Here is an 18,355-nt window from a genome sequence, read left to right as displayed (position 1 = left end):
GCAGGGAAGGGACTCCAAGCACAAGTTCAGCCCCGGGGACTCCCTACAATTGCATTAACATTGAGACCTTGACCTTCTTCTTTCTTTATTTCTGCCTGTGCTGTGGCGCTATGTCCCAGGGAGGGACATAGACTCGCTGTTAGCAAGGCCTGTGTCGCTCGTTGTAGAAGCAGGAGATGGCAGCTCAGTCTCCTTGGGTTGGGCTCAGGGGCTTCCGCCAGAAGCCGGAGGGACAGGCCTCAAGGGAGCTGCCAGATTGCCCAGGGAAAGAAGTGTCCCCTTGAGCCCACCTCATCTCAGCTGCTGGGGGTGGAGGGAAGGAAAGCAGGGACAAGAAAGGAGGTTAGCTACAGGGGAGCCATGTCCTTCTGGGGTTGGAACCGATTGCCCCCAGGTCTTTCTAGCTGGTCAGAGGCTACTGGGCCAGTACCAGAGCTGAGAAGGAGCTGGGGTCCTCAAAGTTCCCCTGATGTTGTCAGATAAAATGTAGAAAGTTTAATTTTTCCTCTCTTGTTTTCTCCCAATGTCTCCCACCCTGTTGCCCCCACCCTCCCTGCCCTTCCACTGCCTGTGTTTCTAATCTTCAGTTTTGTCCCTCATTTTTATAGATTATGATTTTGGAGATGTGTTTCCAGCAGTGCCGTCTGTACCCAGCACAGACTGGGAAGGTGGGACAGAGTCCGCTGTTACCCTCTTTTCCTGTTTTGCAATGTTTCCATACCAAGCTTGCTGCATGATTGAAAATCAGCTCATTATTTATAATAATGTCAATGATCATAATAAAGCCAAGTTTGGTGTTCTGGTAGATGGAATTCTGCAGTAGGAGAACTTGACCTTGAGTCCTAGGCCAACCCCTTCTCCCAGGGCAGGACTCCTGCCTTTATGCAGTGGCCCTGTGGAGTCACTAAGTGTCTGCGTTTCGGGGACACAGGGATCACCCTTCCTGACTCCAGTGCCAGTCGATGCACCAGATGTGCGCAGGGAAACACTGCCTTTGACCATGTGGGTGGTAGGCTCCTATTCAGGTCAGATGCGCTTCTGTATCAGAAGCATCAGGAAGCAAAGGCAGAGGGGCTCGATTCTGTTCTTAATGGCTTCCCCTCGGGTGTTTTTGAAAGAGAATTGAGGTCCAAATGAGGGAAATTGCCCTGGCATGACTGAAACTCCCTCTAGGGAGATTCTCTTTGAAGTTTTAAGGCCGACTAAAATAAAATCTGTCAACCCTCCCACCCTGTCCACTAGGTGGCAGCAATGCTTGGGCATTTTTCTGCTGGTGACGCCACTTCTGGGCTCGAGAACAGTCATGAGGATTCCTGGGATCATTCCAAGCAGAGGGCATGTTTCTGAGAAGGTTAATCCTTCCTCCTTAAAGCTGAGGCCATAACCAGACCCGCCTTACTAAACAGCCTCTTGCCCTGTGGGCCACTTCCACCCAGGATGGGGGCAGGGTGGCAGCCTCTGGAGGAGGAGGTGCCGACTGGTCACCCAGAGCCGCGGGACAGCGGTTCTCCCTGCTGCTCGGAGCTGAGCCCCGTGTTGTCAGAGCGGTCATCTGATAGATGATCTTTTCCCAAGTAACGCAAGTGTGCAGTAGCTTAAGTTAGAGGGAAGATATCGCATTGGGAAAAATAAATTATGTCATCTGGCCAACAGAGTACCATGGAAGAGTCCCCCGTTTTAAGTTAAGATTAGCTTGAAATCCAGAATTCCATCATAACAACATCATTTATCCTTTCAGCCTCTCTTCTCGCAGCGCACATGCTGGGCATTGATTCCGCCCCCCTCCCCCCTAACAACTAACCTCCTCCTGACCCAGCTGCCTGCTGCCTGTTGCAGTCACTTGACAAGCAGGGCCTGAGCCTCGTCTGCAGCCCTCCAGAGCTCCCTGTGGCCTGAGAACTAACAGCCCAGTCACACTGCTTGCTCGGGCCGGGCCGGGCTCCAGGGCGGGCTGAGATTGTCCCAGCAGCCATCTCCTGCTTTCCTGAGTCCCTAGAGCACTGAAGACTCCCTGAGCCGGTTCTGGAAGCTTCCTTGGGGAGGCTTTGTCTTCTCCTCAGACCTGGAGGAGAGCAGGATTAGGAGGGCAGCTCTGGGCCCTGGGGTGGGGACTGGGGAGGCCTTTCCACGGTCCTTGGCTCATTTACATAACTGGGGGGTAGGGACTTCCCTGGCGGTCCAGTTGGTTAAGACTCTGCGCTCCCACTGCAGGGGGCACGGCACGGGTTTGATCCCTGGTCGGGGAACTAAGATCCCGCATGCTGCTGTGCAGCACAGCCAGAGAAAAACCAGAACTGGTGGGTATCCCAGCCTTGACCCCCACCACGTCCGATGGTCTGCTTGCCCACCTCTTGGGACCCCCTCCCCAAGGGGGATGTAACCGCACATCTCGGGCTGGACCAGGAACGCGTGGGCTTGGCAGGAGGCTTCTTTCACGCTGAAGGGCAGGCTTTTCTGCGTCTGAGAACCAGGGTTCTGGCTGGGGTCCCTGGACATCTGAAGACAGTCTCATATTTCACTAGTGTCTTTCTGGCAGAGCTGGGAGTTGCTTTTTGCCCCCTCATTTGTCCTTATATTAAAAGACAGTGTACTTTTGATGATGTGCTGCGTCAGCAGACAGCTGCCCAGTGGTTTCCGAGATCCACTAAGCAGGTTGGCCCTTCCAGATGAGGCTGAGGGTGGGAAGCATGTTTGCCACGTCTCCTCTGGCAGATAAAGGCCAGCAAGATGTGTGCGAGCTGCAGCTGGAGCGTGAACATCCTGTGTGCTTTGCCGTTAACTGTCACCCAGGCTATTCTGCCAGCATGGGCGGCCTCCCATCTGCCACTGGATAAACACCCTGTGTGCTTTCATGCTGACACTCCCTCCCCTCTGTGTCCCGTTCCAGTGACCTGGGATGGACGGTTGGAGGTGAGGGCAGCCGTTAAACCAGCTCCTCTCTAGAGGGGCTGCGTCATCTCCCAGGGGGGAGCCCTGGGAGAGAGTGTGCCCAGAGAGGACCAGTAGGCAGGCTGAGGTTTGGATGAAATGGAGTTCTCAGCACCCGCCTTAAAGGGGTGCCCGGTGGGATATCGAAGGAGAAGGGCCCACAAGGCATCTGTGGCGGCGAGGGGCAGCCGCTCTGCGCACCTTTCTTTCTCTGCCCTGGGTCCTCCTTCCTGCCCCTCCCCCTCGCTCTTCACCCTTGGACCCTATCCTGGCCTTGCAGCCTCTGTACCCCTCATTTTCTCTGATCCTGGCTCTCTTCTCTCTTCCTTTGTTCCTTTGTATCTGCCACTGTGGGGGACCCTTCAGAGGGCTTTGGGTATCTCAGTCTGGTCGGGGGTGTCTGGCGCTAAAGGAGGCTCTAAGGTTAAGCTGAGAGGTGTGCAGCCCATCTTCTGAGGCATCAGGGTCACCATCCCCAAGGGGCTTAAGCCTGGAGGCTGCTTAACCTTGGAGCTCTTAACTCAAACTTGGCCACATTGTTGTGAGCTCTCGGGGGCAGGGGGGCCCAGTGGTGGTGGTGATGGCATTCCTCCAAGTTGCTCTTAAAGCACAAATCCCGTGTCCTGTTGGCCTGGGGCTTCTACTCCTGAAACAAGGCCACCCCGATCAGATTTCCCTGAAAAGAACTCACCTGCCTCCCTCTTGAGATAAGGCATGCTTTGGGGGCCTGTGGTCCCCAGCTGGTGTCTGACGGGCTGTCTCGTGTTTCCTGTTCTCCCAGATGGAGACCTCACAGACACTGTCAGTGGCCCCCGCTCTACTGCCTCGGACCCGGCCAGCAGCAAGGCTTCCACCAAGAGTCCCACCCAGCGCCACAACCCCTTCAATGAGGACCAGGCAGAGACCGTGTCCTCCTCCGACACCACCCCTGTGCACACTGCCTCTCAGGAGAAGGGGGAGCCCCATACCCCGGACTTGCCAGACACCTGCACAGAGCTCGAGGTCATCAGGTCAGTGGGGAGGGGCCTCGAGAAGCTGGGTGAGTGTCCTGGTGTCCATCCTGTCCACTCCTAGCATCACTTTTTAGTCCACGCAGACTAGGACCTTCTCCCCCCCGGAGGGCATTTGGGCATCTTCCCGGAGACTAGGTACCTCACCCCTGCTCAGTAGTTCTTTGATCAAGAGGAAACAGAGGGCCCGAGCCTGGAAGATGGGTGACACAGGCATCAACATGGCCGGCCTCTGGGGCCGTGCCCAGACTGCTGGGGCATTTGTCTGGTCCATCCAGAAAGCACCTTCAGCCTGGACTTCGTTCCAAGGGAGTTCCTGGACATTAGAGCACAATTTCTGAGATTCGTACTAATTCTAGTTCAGCATGGCTCGCTGCAAGAAGAGCATCTTCATCGTACTGCTGGGGACGTAACAGGGAAGGAGGAGGTGGGTGGCAGGTTGGGAAACTCTTGGCCCAGAGCCTCCTCGGCTCCCTGACCTCCCTGGCTCCTGCTCTGGAGTCTCTCCACCCTGAATAAGAAGATGTGCACGTCAGACCTCCCAGAGGCTTGCCGGCCCAGGGTGGGGGAATTGCTCCCCAGTGACTGGGGCCAGGAGTCCAGCTCCCACAGGCTGGTTGGAGTCCAGAGCAGCTTGAGTGGTTCAGACCCAGGGCTGCTTAGCCAGGCCCACTTCAGCCAACTCGAACCAAGGAGTTTGAGCTCAGAAGGCTTTGATTCTTTTGAATTATCCTAATGACCCCACACGGCAAGGAGGGTCAGCTCAGGGTCGGCTGCCCACATCCTAGGGGGAGACTGAGTAGAGGGGGCCACTGCTCTGACCAGCCATGGCCTGTTTTTGTTCCCTAGAGCACAGCTAGCCCAGTGGTACCATCAGCTAGAACTCACAGGACCCGCTCAGGGCTTCCTCTGGCCGCTGCCGTCTGTGCCTCCCTCGTGCTGGCCCTGCCTCTGCTGGCAGTGGGAAGTACTTGGGGCCTGAGCTGCTGTCGGCCCCCGGCCTCCCGCCTAGTGCTGCCCGGGACCGCTGAAGCTCTGGCTGTGCTCTCAGAGGTCCCTCGCCCAGGATCACCTCTTTTGAAAGACATTGTTTTATAAATGATCTTTTTTTTTTTGTGGCTGCATCGGGTCTTCGTTGCTGCGCGCGGGCTTTCTCTGGTTGCGGCGAGCGGGGGCTGCTCTTCGTTGCGGTACACCGGCTTCTTATTACGGTGGCTTCTCTTGTTGCGGAGCACGGGCTCTAGGCCCATGGACTTCAGTAGTTGGAGCACACGGGCTCAGTAGTTGTGGCTCGTGGGCTTGGTTGCTCCTCAGCATGTGGGATCTTCCCAGACCAGGGCTCGAACCCATGTCGCCTGCACTGGCAGGCGGATTCTTAACCACTGAGCCACCAAGGAAGTCCCAGATCACTTCTTTGGACCCAACCCATCTCGTTGCCCTCAGTACTGGGGTGCTCAGATTCAAACCTCTCCCCATCACTACCATCCAGGGTCACCAAGAAGAAGAAAATTGGCAAGAAGAAGAAGCCCAGATCGGATGAGGAAGCAAGTCCACTCCACCCGGTCTCTACCCAGCACACGTGTGCCAGGCGGGGCAGTGGTGACACCCTCGTCAGCAGCCCAGGCCCCGGGCGGGTCTCCCCAGACAAGACCCTCTCCTCCGCCGGGGAGGAGACAGAGGGGCCCGGCAGCACAGCCGAGGGCAGCGAGCGCTCAGAGCCCGGCCAGGTGGGCCTGCTTATCCCCGAGATGAAGGACACCTCCATGGAGTGCTTGGGGCAGCCCTTGAGTAAGGTCATTGATCAGCTCCACGGGCAGCTGGACCCCAGCACCTGGTGCTCCCACGTCGAGCCCCCCAACCAGTCCTTTCGGACTGGCTCTCCCGGGGACGCCCCGGAGAGGCCGCCATTTTGCGACTTTAGTGAGGGGCTTCCAGCCCCAATGGACTTCTACCGCTTTACCGTCGAGAGTCCAAGTACTGTTGCATCAGGTGGCGGCCACCATGACCCTGCAGGGCCTGGCCAACCGCTGCATGTTCCTGGTAGCCCTGCGGCTGCTGGCCAAGAAGAAGAGGGAGGAGGACGAGGGCCGGGACAGGCGCCTCGGCCCCTAGAGGACACCCCGGGGGAGACGCAGGAGCCAGAGGCCCGGGAGCTGGAGACCCGGTTGCCCCTGGTCGGTGAGGGACCTGTGCCTGAGCAGGAGCCTGGGACCCAGGAAACTCTTTGCCAACTCAAGCGAGACCAGCCCAGCCCTTGTCTGAGCAGCGCCGAGGACTCTGGGGTGGATGAGGGGCAGGGGAGCCCTTCGGAGATGAGCCACTCGGCAGAGTTCAGGTGAGCCAGTTTGTCTATGCCGCTTGCCTGAGATGCCCCTGTCGTCGATCAGGGCACGTTGGGCATCTGCCCTCCCAATACACCAAGCACGACTCCCGGAAGACCTAGCCTGGGCTGGGAGGGAGGAGGGGGGTGCGGTCCTCCTCTCCCTCACTTTGGCTTCTGGTGGGGGGCGGAGCCGCTGCCAACATGAGACCTCGGGGTGCCTGCCTCGGCCCCGTGCATGTGTGTCGCCCGTGTGCACCGGTGCGGCCCCTCGCGGCCCTGCCCGGCCTGACACCGCGCCCTCCTGCGCTCGCCCCTCCCACAGGGTAGACAACAATCACTTACTCCTGCTCATGATCCACGTGTTCCGAGAAAACGAAGAGCAGCTCTTCAGAGTAAGTCCCGGGATCTCAAGACGGAGCGAGAGCCCGCGCAGCAAGGGCGAGGCCGGATGGGCCGCCGCTTCCGCTTCCGCTCCCGCTCCGAAGGGGAAGCGGGCTGTCTGGGGCAGGGCGGGGCCCCAGTGCCTGACCCCTGTGCTTCGGCCCCTCAGATGATCCGGATGAGCACGGGGCACATGGAGGGCAACCTGCAGCTGCTGTACGTGCTGCTCACAGACTGCTATGTCTACCTGCTCCGGAAAGGTGCCTGCCGCCCCCAGGCTAGGCCAGGGCAGCTGCCGAGGGGCGTGGAGGATGAGGCTGACGGCTGCCCTCGTTCCCTTCCCCGCGCCCCCCGCCCTGAGTGTCATTGATCAGCACAGAGTGCTGAAGAGCACAGAGTGCTGCCTGGCACGTGGTGATGAAATGGGTTGGCAGCAGTCCCAGCTGCCCCAGCACATGAGCCTGGGGCCCCCCTCCATGAGCACCCCATGTCGTTCTCCTACCTCGCCACTTCAGATCGCAGGGCAAGGACGGGTCCTCATGGAGAAAAGGTCTTAGAAAATGGGGCAGGGGGAGGACAGAGAGGCCACTGGGGGTAATAGACATTGGGGTCTCCTCTCTCAGGGGCCACAGAGAAGCCATACCTGGTGGAAGAGGCTGTTTCTTACAATGAACTTGACTACGTGTCGGTGAGTACAGGCTCCGTGACTGGTGTGTCCTGTAGGGCAGGGCTCCTCGGGCCGCCCCGCCTCAGACCTGCAGAGCAAGGCTGACCCCTGCCTCAGCCCCGGGGGTGGGTGCCAGCTCTTGTCTCTGAGCAGCTTCTCTACCTGAGCCGGGGATAAGAAGCAGGCTTGAGGGTACCTCTTCCTCCGCTGTGCATCTGACCATCCCTCCCCACCTTGTGGTGACCTCAGAGTGCGCTGCCTCCCTCCCCAGCCCGCCCTCAACCTGGCCCCGGCTGCCCCTTCTGGCAGCTGCGGCCAAGCCCCGTGTGCATGTGAGGGTGTGGTTTCTGGCAGGTGGGCCTCGACCAGCAGACGGTGAAGCTGGTGTGCACCAACCGCAGGAAGCAGTTTCTGCTGGACACGGCGGACGTGGCCCTGGCCGAGTGAGTGACACGCCCCCTTCTGCAGGCCTGGCGAATCGGCATCTGACACTGGCCTGGCCACGCCCTTGGGGCTGGAGGGTGGCAAGTGGGGTGCGAAGGGCAGAGAAGCAGGGAGGTGATGGGCACACTGACCGACGGGTGCCCTCAGACCCTGAGTGGCCCACAGAGAGGAAGGGGGCCGGCAGGAGTGATCCCCACAGCAGAGAAAGCGCAAGCCCGGCTGCGGGGCCTTGGGGCCGCACGTGCCCCCTGTGCTTCCATACGGAAACTGTCCTGAGATCAGGTCTTTGTACAAGTCCTGCTGCTTCCCTTGAGGTCACAACCCAAGACCCCTCGGCCGCTGGGAAGGGTTAGGCCTTTCCCGGCCGCAGTTCGGACTGCTGCCACGTCGCTGCCCCACCCGCCCCCCGGGGCTGTGGTCCCAGCCAGGTCCTCCCCGCAAGATCCTGTGGCCCCTTCGGGCCGGAAGTCCCCAGGACTGTGCCATGTCCCTTTGAGGGGTGGGGACCTCAGGCCTCTGACAGCAAACCCCACTCCGCGTACAGGTTCTTCTTGGCTTCTTTGAAGTCAGCCATGATCAAGGGCTGTCGGGAACCACCCTACCCCAGCGTCCTGACTGATGCCACCATGGAGAAGCTGGCACTGGCCAAATTTGTGGCCCAGGAATCTAAGTGTGACGTAAGCACCTGGGGAGGAGGGGGTGTCGTCCCCGAGATGACAGCCCTGGTATTAGGGTCAAGAGGTGCAAATAGGTGCAAATAACTGTCTTTAGCGTTTCTCCATCACCCACCTGGGAGGGGCTCTCCCTCCCGGCCTGTCCCCCTCCCCACTTGGGGTGTGTCCGGACCCCGCCAGCCAGCGGCCACTCCTGCTTCTGGCCCAGACCTCACCGCTCTGTCCCCTGCCCCCTCCCCAGGCGACCACTGTTTCTGTGTGCTTCTACGGGCTCGTGCACTGGCAGGACCCCCAGGATGAGTCCCTGGGCCGCATCCCCTGCCACTGCTCACCCCCTGAGGGTGCCGTCACCAAAGAAGGCATGCTGCATTACAAGGCGGGCACCTCCTACCTGGGCAAGGAACACTGGAAGACGTGCTTCGTGGTGCTCAGGTGGGAGCCCCCGCAGCTCTGGCCTGGAGGTTGGGATGGGGGACAGCGTCCTCCCTGTCAAGGGCTTTGGAGCAGATATCCCCTGGGATCCCAGATCTTCTCTGTAGAGCCAGCCACCTGGGGCCCAGGGAAGCCCAGAAGGCCCCAGGTGAAGACCGGGGCTGTCCCCAGGGCTGGGGGCACGCGCTCCCTGCTGTGCCTCTGCAGTTCTTCCTCCACCCTCCCTGCCGTAGAAGGCAGGCCCCGGGCTCCTTGGCCTCTGGGGTTCAGGCCCCAGCTTGTGGGGGTCCCTGGGATCTGTTCCACCTGGCCCCCAGTTCCTGGGACAGGCCTCACCCCTGCCACGTTGTGCCCCCTGCAGCAACGGGATCCTCTACCAGTACCCCGACCGCACTGATGTCACCCCCCTGCTCTCAGTGAACATGGGGTGAGTGTCCTGGGCAATGGGAGGGGCCGGGCAGGTGTCGGGGCCTGTGTCGCTGCCTGAAGGTCAAGGCTCCGGCTGGGCCTGAGCCTCAGGGCTCCCGTCCTCCCTGGCTTGAACTGGCTCTCCCTCCTGTCAGTTGAGCACCCCCCCTCGGCCCCACCCCCATTTAGTGCCCTGGGGTCTGCTGAGCTCTGGGTGAACAGGGAGAGGGGGGGAAGCAAGAGGAGCTTCCTGCCTGGAGAGGATCCCAGCAGGTAGGGGAGGCGTCCCCCGATCTGATAGGGGAGGCGGTCCTTTCCCTGGGAAGTGCTTGACCTGATGGGGAGGATGGACACACACACACACACACACACGCACACGCACACGCACACACGCACGCATGCGCGCGCTTGGAGGAAACATCGGCCTGTAAGAGGAACAGGAATGAATGTGCACTGATTCCGAGAGGGCGGGAGCCAGGAGCTGATTCTCAGCCCTCACCTGGCCCTGCTCAGGTATCTAGACGAACCTTGGTGACTGTGGATAAAAGGTGTTACACAGAAAAGGGGCAGGGCTGCCCAGCAACTTTGCGCCTCTCCTTCGAGCCGGAGGGCTCTGGCCCACCTTCTGGTGTCCTCCAGCCCTCGGGACTCCGGGGCAGGCGAACCCCAGGGGCTCCGCCCGTGCCCCTCGCCCCCCTGCCCCCTTGCTCCCTTGCTCCTGTTTCACCCTCCACCTCTGGCCCAGGGGGGAGCAGTGCGGTGGCTGTCGGAGATCCAGCACCACGGACCGGCCCCACGCCTTCCAGGTCATCCTCGCCGACCGGCCCTGCCTGGAGCTGAGCGCCAGCAGCGAGGCTGAGATGGCTGACTGGATGCAGCACCTCTGCCAGGCCGTGTCCAAAGGGGTGAGGGCCTCCTGCCCCACCGCTCACCACCTCCCAACCCCACCCCGGGTCCCCAGGGTCCCTTCCCCAAGCCCATGCGAGTCATGCAGCGGCCTCTGAGGACCAAGATGGGACTTCCAGGGGCCAGCCCAGGAGTGAACCCTGGAGGTTAGGGCCACCTGTGGCCTGACATTCCCACCATCACCCCTGTCGGCCCCTGTACTCCTGGCCTCTGGAGGGAGGGGCAGAGGGGCTGGCAGGCCCCTGACGCGGGGAGTCCTGGTGCAGACCAGCCCCGGAGAGCTCCAGCTTGCCTCTCCCCTCCGCCCTGCTGGTGCCCTTCAGGTCATCCCCCAGGGGGTAACTCCCAGCCCCTGCATCCCCTGCTGCCTGGTGATCACGGATGACCGCCTCTTCACGTGCCACGAGGACTGCCAGACCAGCTTCTTCCGCTCCCTGGGCACCGCCCAGCTGGCCGACATCAGCACCGTCTCCACTGAACCGGGCAAGGAGTACTGTGTCTTGGTGAGTCGGGTGGGGGGCGATGGAGGCAGGCCCTAACGAAGGAGCGCTGTGTCTGCTCACCTGAGGCCCCCGCTCTCCCCAGGAGTTTTCCCAGGACAGCCAGCAGCCCCTCCCACCCTGGGTCATTTACCTGAGCTGCACATCTGAACTGGACCGATTCCTGTCTGCACTGAACTCCGGGTGGAAAACCATCTACCAGGTACCCGGCTGCCCAGGCCCCTGCGGAGTGGAGCCATTCCCTAGGGAAAGGAGCCCCTGCACGGCACAGACCGAGGCAGGAGTTGGGGGCCTGGGGCAGCACCATACTAGGAGCTCTGGGATGGACATGAACGTGTAAAACCAAAGGGGCAAGACCCTGCCTCCCAGTGAGTGTGAGGCTCAAGCTAAGCATAGAGCCCAGGAAACGCCATTCCTGACCTTCTCAGTTACCCTGAAAAAGCCGGCATTAAGCGCTTACGGTGGGGCTAGAGCTGTGCCCGGATGATGGGGGCATGGAGCGCAGCACCAGGCTGAGAGGGCCTCATCGAATGCCTGCACAGATCGCAGTCTGAGCGTGTGCCGGGCTGCCCCGTGGAAGCTCCGGACCAGCCCTGGGCGGAGTTCCACGGCCCGCCTCCCGGCCCCACCCCCAGCCCCCTCCTCCGAGAACCGGGGCCTTCCCTGGAAGGAGGCGGCTCAGGGAGCCGCACCCCGTTGGCCTGAGCCCCTCCTTGAGGAGCAGGAGATCTCAGCAGCGTGGATGTAGTTTCAGGGCAAGGTTACACCTGGTGCGGGGGAACCCCACGGCCCCTCGGCTCCCTGGGGGCTCTCGGTGCAGCCCTCAGGTTCCCTGCACGCCCCACCCAGGTGGACCTCCCCCGCAAGGCCATCCAGGAAGCCTCCAACAAGAAGAAGTTCGAGGACGCCCTGAGCCTCATCCACAGCGCCTGGCAGCGGAGCGACAGCCTGTGCCGGGGCAGAGCCTCCCGGGACCCCTGGTGCTGAGGCGGAGCTGGCGGGCGCCCTGGAGGGGCCGGAGAGGGAGGCGCGCGAGCGGCTGCTGGGGCCAGGCTCCCGCCCTGGTTCCCGGGCAGCAGAACCACCGAGAGGGGCTTGAGACAAGGTCTCCCTCCCAGGGACCCAGAACGGGTGCTCAGCACCCTGGGCCTCCTGCCCGGCAGGTGGCAACTGGGAAGTGCTGGGGGCAGAGGGTCCGAGCCCTATGGGCTCTGCAGATGCACGGCCCCCTTCCCCGGGGCCACCGCCTCACTCCACGAGGGGAGCAGGACTCAGAGGGCAGGAGCCCCTCTTCCTCCCCTGGGTCAGGGGCCCGGGCAGAGGCTTAGGCCGCCCTGGGGGCTCTGAGTGCCTGGCCATCCCTGTTCATGTTTGAACATTCACCCGGCTGGGAGGGAAGCTGGAACACCGCGGTCTCAGTGCATGTCTTCTCCTCACTAGCTCCATCCCCAAGCACACTGCTCCCTGCCTTCCAGGGCCCGGGGGGTTGCAGGGGGCCGGGATGGCTCTCCCTGGCTACCAGGAGGCCCTGCATGTCCACGGCCCCCTGCCTCCCCTCCTCCAAACCTGGCAGTGCCTGTAGGACCCAGGGATCAGGCCATCTCCTTTTTGCCAGGAGCAAAGGGGAGGGAGGAGGGCTTGGAGAGGAGCAAAGCCCACCAGCCTGTGTCCCCTGCCTGGCTGGAGCCAGGTCCTTCCCAAGAGGGCCCTCTGGGGGAAGGGGTCAGGTGGCCTGGGTTTTGTTTTTTAAAATAAAATAGACATGTTATATTGCCAAGACTCGTCACTGGCCCTTTTTGACCAGGGTGGAGGTGAGGGACCTCCGGCACCTCCTCTCAGGCCACTCGGCCCTTCGTTCCTCGTTCATTCCACAAATGCTCTTCCGTCAGATGCTCTGTGCCCACACCGGGATCCAGATCACTGGCCGCTGCCCCCCAGCACTCACTGAGTGGAGGAGTTCGGGCCCTGGGAGCTTCTTGGCCGGACCTTTGCCCTCCTTCCTGTTTCCTGCAGTGGCCAGGGGAGGGCAGCCACCAGCTCGAGTCCCAGGCCGTGGCTACACTGCCAGGGCAGGGCACTCCTGCCTGCCCTGCCTCCCCCAGCTCTGGGGGCTGAGTGCCGGCCACTCGGGATCAAGCCGGGAGAATCCAGGCTGTCCCCAAGACCTCTTGTTGAGCTGCTACCCCGGGGCTGGCCGGAGGGTGCCCAGCCTGCCAGGCCTAGGAGGAGCTCTGCAGCCCTCAAGCCCCTCAGCACTGCAGCCTCCAGGGCCTCACAGCTGGGAGGAAAGGGGTGGCCACCTGGAAGAAGCAGGTGTGGAGGCCACAGAGGTGGGGTTCTGGGCAGGGCGGCCCTGCCTCTGGTTCTGATTGGGACTTGGGTGACGCAGGGTGGCCCTGGCAGGAGAGAGGTACCATGGGGCCGAGGCCGAGGTGGACAAGGTGGTGCCGGCCCCCGACCTGAGCAGCCTGGCACCTGACGGTAGTGCCCAGGGCTGGGAGGTCCCTCTTCACCAGGCACAAAGGTCCATTCCCACGCCTGGGCCTCTGCTCCAGAGAACCACAGCCCAGGAGCAGCTCCCACCAAGAGGAGGGGCAGGACTAGGGGGCCAGTCCTTACCAGGTGAGCGACCGAAGCTGCAAGGTCACTCCTTGAGACACAGTGGCCCTTATTTTTCCATCTCCTACCCACCCAGGGCCCCCAGGCAGGGGGGGATGTGGGCCGCCTATTACCGAGTGAAGCACTGTGCTAGGCGTTCTTCACACATCTGTAATCCTCCAAAGAACCTCTGCAGTGGGTATCCACATTCCCATCTTACAGATGGAGAGACCGAAGCTCAAAGAAAGGAACTGACTTGCCCAGGGCACACCTAATAGCCGCTCCTGGGATTCCAGATCAGTTCCACACGACTCCGGAGCCCTCTGCTCTCACTGGCAGTGGGACCACAGTCCGTGGGAGCCAGACTGGAAGACTGAGGCCGGGAAAGGGGACGGCACACAGTGGCAGGGGGGCGGGGCGGGGGGGGCGTTGCTGAGCTGCTGAGAGGAGCCTCCCAAGCAGCTGCCTCTTGCCCAGGGCCCTGAGCTACAGCAGGACTGGGCAAGCCCGAGGGAGGGCAGCTGCGCCAGCGCTTTGCCCAGGGCCAGAGGGAAGGCTGGGCACCAGCGCTTTGCCCGGGGCCAGAGGGAAGGCTGGGCACCAGCGCTTTGCCCGGGGCCAGAGGGGAGGCTGGAGGACCCGAGGGTCGGGAGGAGGTGTCTTGGCTCATTGGCACTTTCTGCCCCACCCCCCCACCCCCACCCCCCCGTGTCTCCCTTGGGGCCCAGGTGACCTTTCCCCCAGATCCCAGGGTCCAGGCCCTCCCCGGCAGGGAGGTGTGGGGGACGTAGGAAGCTGGGATTGGTCCAGAGCCGGCGGGGGCGTGTCCCAGGCTCCCCGGAAGGAGCAGAGTAGGTGGACTCCTGAGATAGAGCAGGCCGCCTGGCAGCAGCCGGCCTCTCTGACCGGACCTCTGCCCTCCAGACATGGCCCCAGGCTCCCTCGATCCCCAGCCCTGTGGCCCTGTGGGAGTGAAGACAGCCTAAGCACCGCCACGCCAGGGCCCGTGCCCATGCCTCTGGCACGGGCACAGCCGGCCCCTGGCCCGGAGGCCAAGGAGACGGGGGCTCCAGCTGCGGACCTGGTGCTGGGCGCCTCGGCCTGTCGCCTGGCCTGTGTCCTCACCAACCCCCTGGAGGTGGTGAAGACGCGGCTGCAGCAGCAGGGGGAGCTGCAGGCCCGGGGCACCTATCCTCGGCGCTACCGGGGCTTTGCGGCCTCCGTCGTCGCTGTGGCCCGTGCAGATGGGCTGTGCGGCCTGCAGAAGGGGCTGGCTGCCGGCCTCCTCTACCAGGGCCTCATGAACGGCGTCCGCTTCTACTGCTACAGCCTGGCATGCCAGGCCGGGCTCGCCCAGCAGCCGGGTGGCACCGTGGTCGCGGGCGCTGTGGCAGGGGCACTGGGAGCCTTCGTGGGGAGCCCTGCTTACCTGGTGAGTGCCTTGTCTCCATCTGCTCCCACCCTGGGACCCAGCTCCCATGGGGGCTCTGCAGCCTCCTGGGCTGGCCTCCGTGGAGCAGATGGGGTGGGGCTGCTCCCCGGGACATCCCTGCCCAGGCCTGGAATCTGCCCCTTGGTCCAGGGCACCAGGGCCTCGCCCTGAACCTTGCTCCCCTGGGGCCCCCGCCCCACTGGTCCTGAGCCGGGGGAGGGGGCAGAGGGTGGCAGGAGGTGTGCTAGCTCAGGGCCACGTGGTCATTTGTCTTCCTGCATGCCCTGTGCAAGTTAAGCATAAAGCTTCCATCGAGAGAGGGCCCCACATCCTAGCCTGCGTGCTACAGTCATCATCTCTCTTGGTCCCCAGAGCAGCCTTCCAAGGGTGAGCAGACAGGCGGAGAGAAGGTTAAGTCACTTGTCCCAGGTCACAACCAGATGCAGACCCAAGCCGACTCCAACCCTATTCCACACACACACCCCCCCAAGGCTGCGGGTGTGGGCTCAGGGAGGTCTGGGTGTCAGGGCCCGGGGAGGGGTGCCCTCAACACGCACAGCTCGTCCAGGGTCTTCTAAGGTTCCAGCCCCAGGCCCTGTGTCACCCCTGCTCTCACAGGTCAAAACGCAGCTGCAGGCTCAGACGGTGGCCGCGATGGCTGTGGGACACCAGCACCCTCACCAGGTGGGGACCGTCACTCCCCGGGGCTTCCCCGGCTGGGTGGGCTGGATGGGCCCCTGGGCGGGCAGGGGCCGCCCAGTGACCCTGTGCCCTCTCCCTGCAGAACGTCCTGGATGCCTTGGGGACCATCTGGCGGCAGCGGGGCCTGGCGGGGCTGTGGCAGGGTGTGGGTGGGGCCGTGCCACGGGTCATGGTGGGCTCGGCTGCTCAGCTGGCCACCTTCGCCTCCGCCAAGGCCTGGGTGCAGGAGCAACAGGTAAGGAGCGGGGGGCACCCGTGCCCCTTATCGCGCCTCCACATCTCCAGCTGGACCCCACGCAGGGAAGCCCAGGGGGTGGTGACAGGCCCCTTAAGGAAGCCGAGGGCCCTGACTCTGCCCTCAGGGCCGTGGTTCTGGCCCTCGGGTCCAGCAAGAGTGGAGAGTCCGCAGTGAACCCTCCAGCTTAAAGGAGCTCAGGGCGGTGGGGGGCGGGGGGGGAGTGGCCGGAGGGGCCTCATCTGCCCCCCTTTCCCTAGCTCTTCCAGCCCCCGGGCGCTGAGAGGATGGGGTGGGCGCCACGTGGGGGAGGGGGGAGGGGGGGAGGGCACTACAGGGCTCAGCAGCCTGTATGTCCCCACAGTGGCTCCCAGAGGACAGCTGGCTCGTGGCCCTGGCCGGCGGCATGATCAGCAGCGTAGCTGTGGTCACGGTCATGACCCCCTTCGACGTGGTCAGCACGCGGCTGTACAATCAGCCTGTGGACGGAGCGGGCAGGGTGAGCAGGGGACAGAGTGGGGGAGGGCGTGGGAGCTGGACAGCATCCCCCAACACACACACACACACACACACACACACACACACACACACACACACACACAGCCAGAGACACGGAGAAGTGTGCCACACACACACACACACACACACTAATTCGGCTTGTTTGCTGAACACCTATGTCCCAGGCACGTACTAAGCATTTTCACACCTGGATTCTATTCTGTCCTCACAACAACTTTCATTCTCCTGATGAGAAGACTGAGGCTCAGAGAGCTCAAGTGACTTGCCTGAAGTCACGCAGCCGGTAGGTGGGGGAGCCTGAACTGGAATCGAGTCCTGAGCCCCCAGCCTCACAGGTGCACAGGGGCCATCACGTACACTGGTGCAAGGTGTGCCGAACACAGAGGTGCCCTCCACGGGCTGAGTTAGCGGTGAAATCCACCCGCGTGCCACTAACCAAGCTGAGCGCCTGGCCTGGGGCTGTGGCTGCCTGGAGGAAGAGGCCCTTTTTTAACTTTCACAGCCCGAAGGGTTACTGTTATGTGATTTGCCGAGCTTGGGGGAGTGCCCTTTCTGATGTGCCACAGAAGCCCATATACAGACACACCCCATTGTGTCAGCCAGGGCCCCACGACACCTGTAGTGATGTCTGCCCTGTGTCTGTCCCCAGGGCCGGCTGTATGGCGGCCTCGCCGACTGCCTGGTGAAGATCTGGCGGCAGGAGGGCCCCCTGGCGCTCTACAAGGGTCTGGGCCCCACCTACCTGCGCCTGGGTCCCCACACCATCCTCAGCATGCTCTTCTGGGATGAGCTCCGGAAACTGGCCGGGCGGGCCCAGCACCAGGGCAGCTAGGCGGCGTCCTTCACCCTGACACAGCCGTGCCCTTGGCAGGAAGCGACGGCCTGCTCCACCTGGGAATGGCCGTCCAGGAGCCCGCCCAGGCCCAGGCCCTGCCGCAGGTTCGGGGAGAGTGTAGACAGCTGTGGTCAACCCAGCCCCGTGGCCCACCCAGGGCCAACGGATCCGCCTTGAATCACCACCCACTCTGTTCTCCAGAAAGTTTCTCTTCCCTCTCTGTCCTGGGTAACCTTATCCCATTGTTATAATAACTGCTTCAGGGTGTGAACGTTACCACGAGCTGGGCCACTTACGTGCGCCAGATCGCTTAGTCCTCACACAGTAGGAGACGGTGAAATGCCCTGTTACTGGTTCAGAAGCGGGGGCTCAGAAAGGTGAAGTGCTGTGACCACAGCCACACAGCTTTGAAGGGGCAGAGAACCCAGCTCTGCCCAGCCCAGACCTGTGCCCTTGGCAAGAGCCCGGACCGTGGGTGCTGGGGTGCCCCTGAGGGATCACTGTACACGTGGGGAGGCCCTGGGGAGCACCGTGAGGCCGTAATGTCATCGTCTGTGCTAGACTGCCAGGGCCGCCGTCATAGAGGACCTCAGACCAGGTGGCTTAAACAACAGAACGTTACTTTCTCATAATTCTGGAGGCCAGATGTCTGATCAAGATGTCGGCAGGGTTGGTTTCCTCCGAGGCCTCTCTTCTTGGCTTGCAGATGGCCGTCTTCTCCATGTCCCCACGTGGTCTTCCCTCTGTGTGTCTGTGTCCTAGTCCCTTCCTATAAGGACACCAGTCATATTGGATTAGGATCCACCCTTAATGACCGCATGTTAACTTACTCATCAATACTTCCTTTGAGAATTGCTTTCTTTAGGACCCCCAAGAGTCACATTCTGAGGTTAGAACTTCAATAGATGAACCTGGGGAGGGGGAGGGGACACAATTCAGCGCATCAACTGAGGGCTTTTACCGAGGGTCCCCTAGGTGCCCAGCACTGTGGACATTGGCACAGATCCTCACGACAGTCCTGGAAGGTAGCGCTTGATGGTGCCCGTTGTTCAGGTGAGCAGACTCAGGTCCCGGGGAAGGAAGTGACCTGCCCAAGGTAGCAGAGCTGGGCGGCCTCCTCCCAGGCGCTCTCCCCACGCTGCACCCACCCTCCCACCATGGGCGTGTTCCTAAGGCCTGCACCGACCTTTGCGCTACAGAAGTGGATGCTGAGTCCCTGAAGGGGCGGGACTGGCGGAGAGGTCAAGCAGCCTGAACTACCTTCCCTGCCACACCCCATGTCTGCAAAGCGCTGCTCCCCAGGGGCAGCCCTGCTGCACACTCCAAACCAATAAAGTTTTCTATTTTGTCTACTTCAACGA

General features: G+C 62.1%; 2 protein-coding genes across 6 annotated transcripts in view; both read left to right on the top strand.

Annotated features, from left to right (window-relative positions):
• Nucleotides 1–11,799, top strand: part of PLEKHM2 (pleckstrin homology and RUN domain containing M2) — a 37,365-nt gene extending 25,566 nt beyond the window's left edge. For 4 of the 5 annotated variants that reach the window (XM_060141344.1, XM_060141342.1, XM_060141340.1 and 1 more), the window contains 14 exons: nucleotides 609–668; nucleotides 3,710–3,938; nucleotides 5,428–6,273; nucleotides 6,584–6,653; nucleotides 6,812–6,902; nucleotides 7,266–7,330; nucleotides 7,664–7,752; nucleotides 8,298–8,430; nucleotides 8,669–8,859; nucleotides 9,221–9,286; nucleotides 10,013–10,172; nucleotides 10,497–10,676; nucleotides 10,759–10,875; nucleotides 11,523–11,799. In XM_060141344.1, the coding sequence (XP_059997327.1) occupies nucleotides 609–668; nucleotides 3,710–3,938; nucleotides 5,428–6,273; nucleotides 6,584–6,653; nucleotides 6,812–6,902; nucleotides 7,266–7,330; nucleotides 7,664–7,752; nucleotides 8,298–8,430; nucleotides 8,669–8,859; nucleotides 9,221–9,286; nucleotides 10,013–10,172; nucleotides 10,497–10,676; nucleotides 10,759–10,875; nucleotides 11,523–11,660 (2,435 nt within the window). In that variant the 3' untranslated portion in view covers nucleotides 11,661–11,799. The remainder of the gene's footprint in view (nucleotides 1–608; nucleotides 669–3,709; nucleotides 3,939–5,427; nucleotides 6,274–6,583; nucleotides 6,654–6,811; nucleotides 6,903–7,265; nucleotides 7,331–7,663; nucleotides 7,753–8,297; nucleotides 8,431–8,668; nucleotides 8,860–9,220; nucleotides 9,287–10,012; nucleotides 10,173–10,496; nucleotides 10,677–10,758; nucleotides 10,876–11,522) is intronic. The other variant, XM_060141341.1, reaches the window with a different exon arrangement.
• A 1,922-nt stretch (nucleotides 11,800–13,721) lies between these two features.
• On the top strand, nucleotides 13,722–18,346 carry SLC25A34 (solute carrier family 25 member 34). Its single transcript, XM_060141355.1, has 6 exons — nucleotides 13,722–13,826; nucleotides 13,864–14,703; nucleotides 15,322–15,387; nucleotides 15,488–15,640; nucleotides 16,005–16,139; nucleotides 16,809–18,346. The coding sequence occupies exons 2-6, from the start codon at nucleotides 14,284–14,286 to the stop codon at nucleotides 16,989–16,991; spliced, it is 957 nt and encodes a 318-aa protein (XP_059997338.1). The 5' UTR covers nucleotides 13,722–13,826; nucleotides 13,864–14,283; the 3' UTR covers nucleotides 16,992–18,346.
• Nucleotides 18,347–18,355: the final 9 nt, after the last annotated feature.

This window comes from Lagenorhynchus albirostris, chromosome 2, assembly GCF_949774975.1.
Source record: "Lagenorhynchus albirostris chromosome 2, mLagAlb1.1, whole genome shotgun sequence".
Taxonomy (NCBI): Eukaryota; Metazoa; Chordata; class Mammalia; order Artiodactyla; family Delphinidae; genus Lagenorhynchus; species Lagenorhynchus albirostris.
Note: the sequence above shows the minus strand (reverse complement) of the source record. Positions and strands in the feature narration are given on the sequence as shown.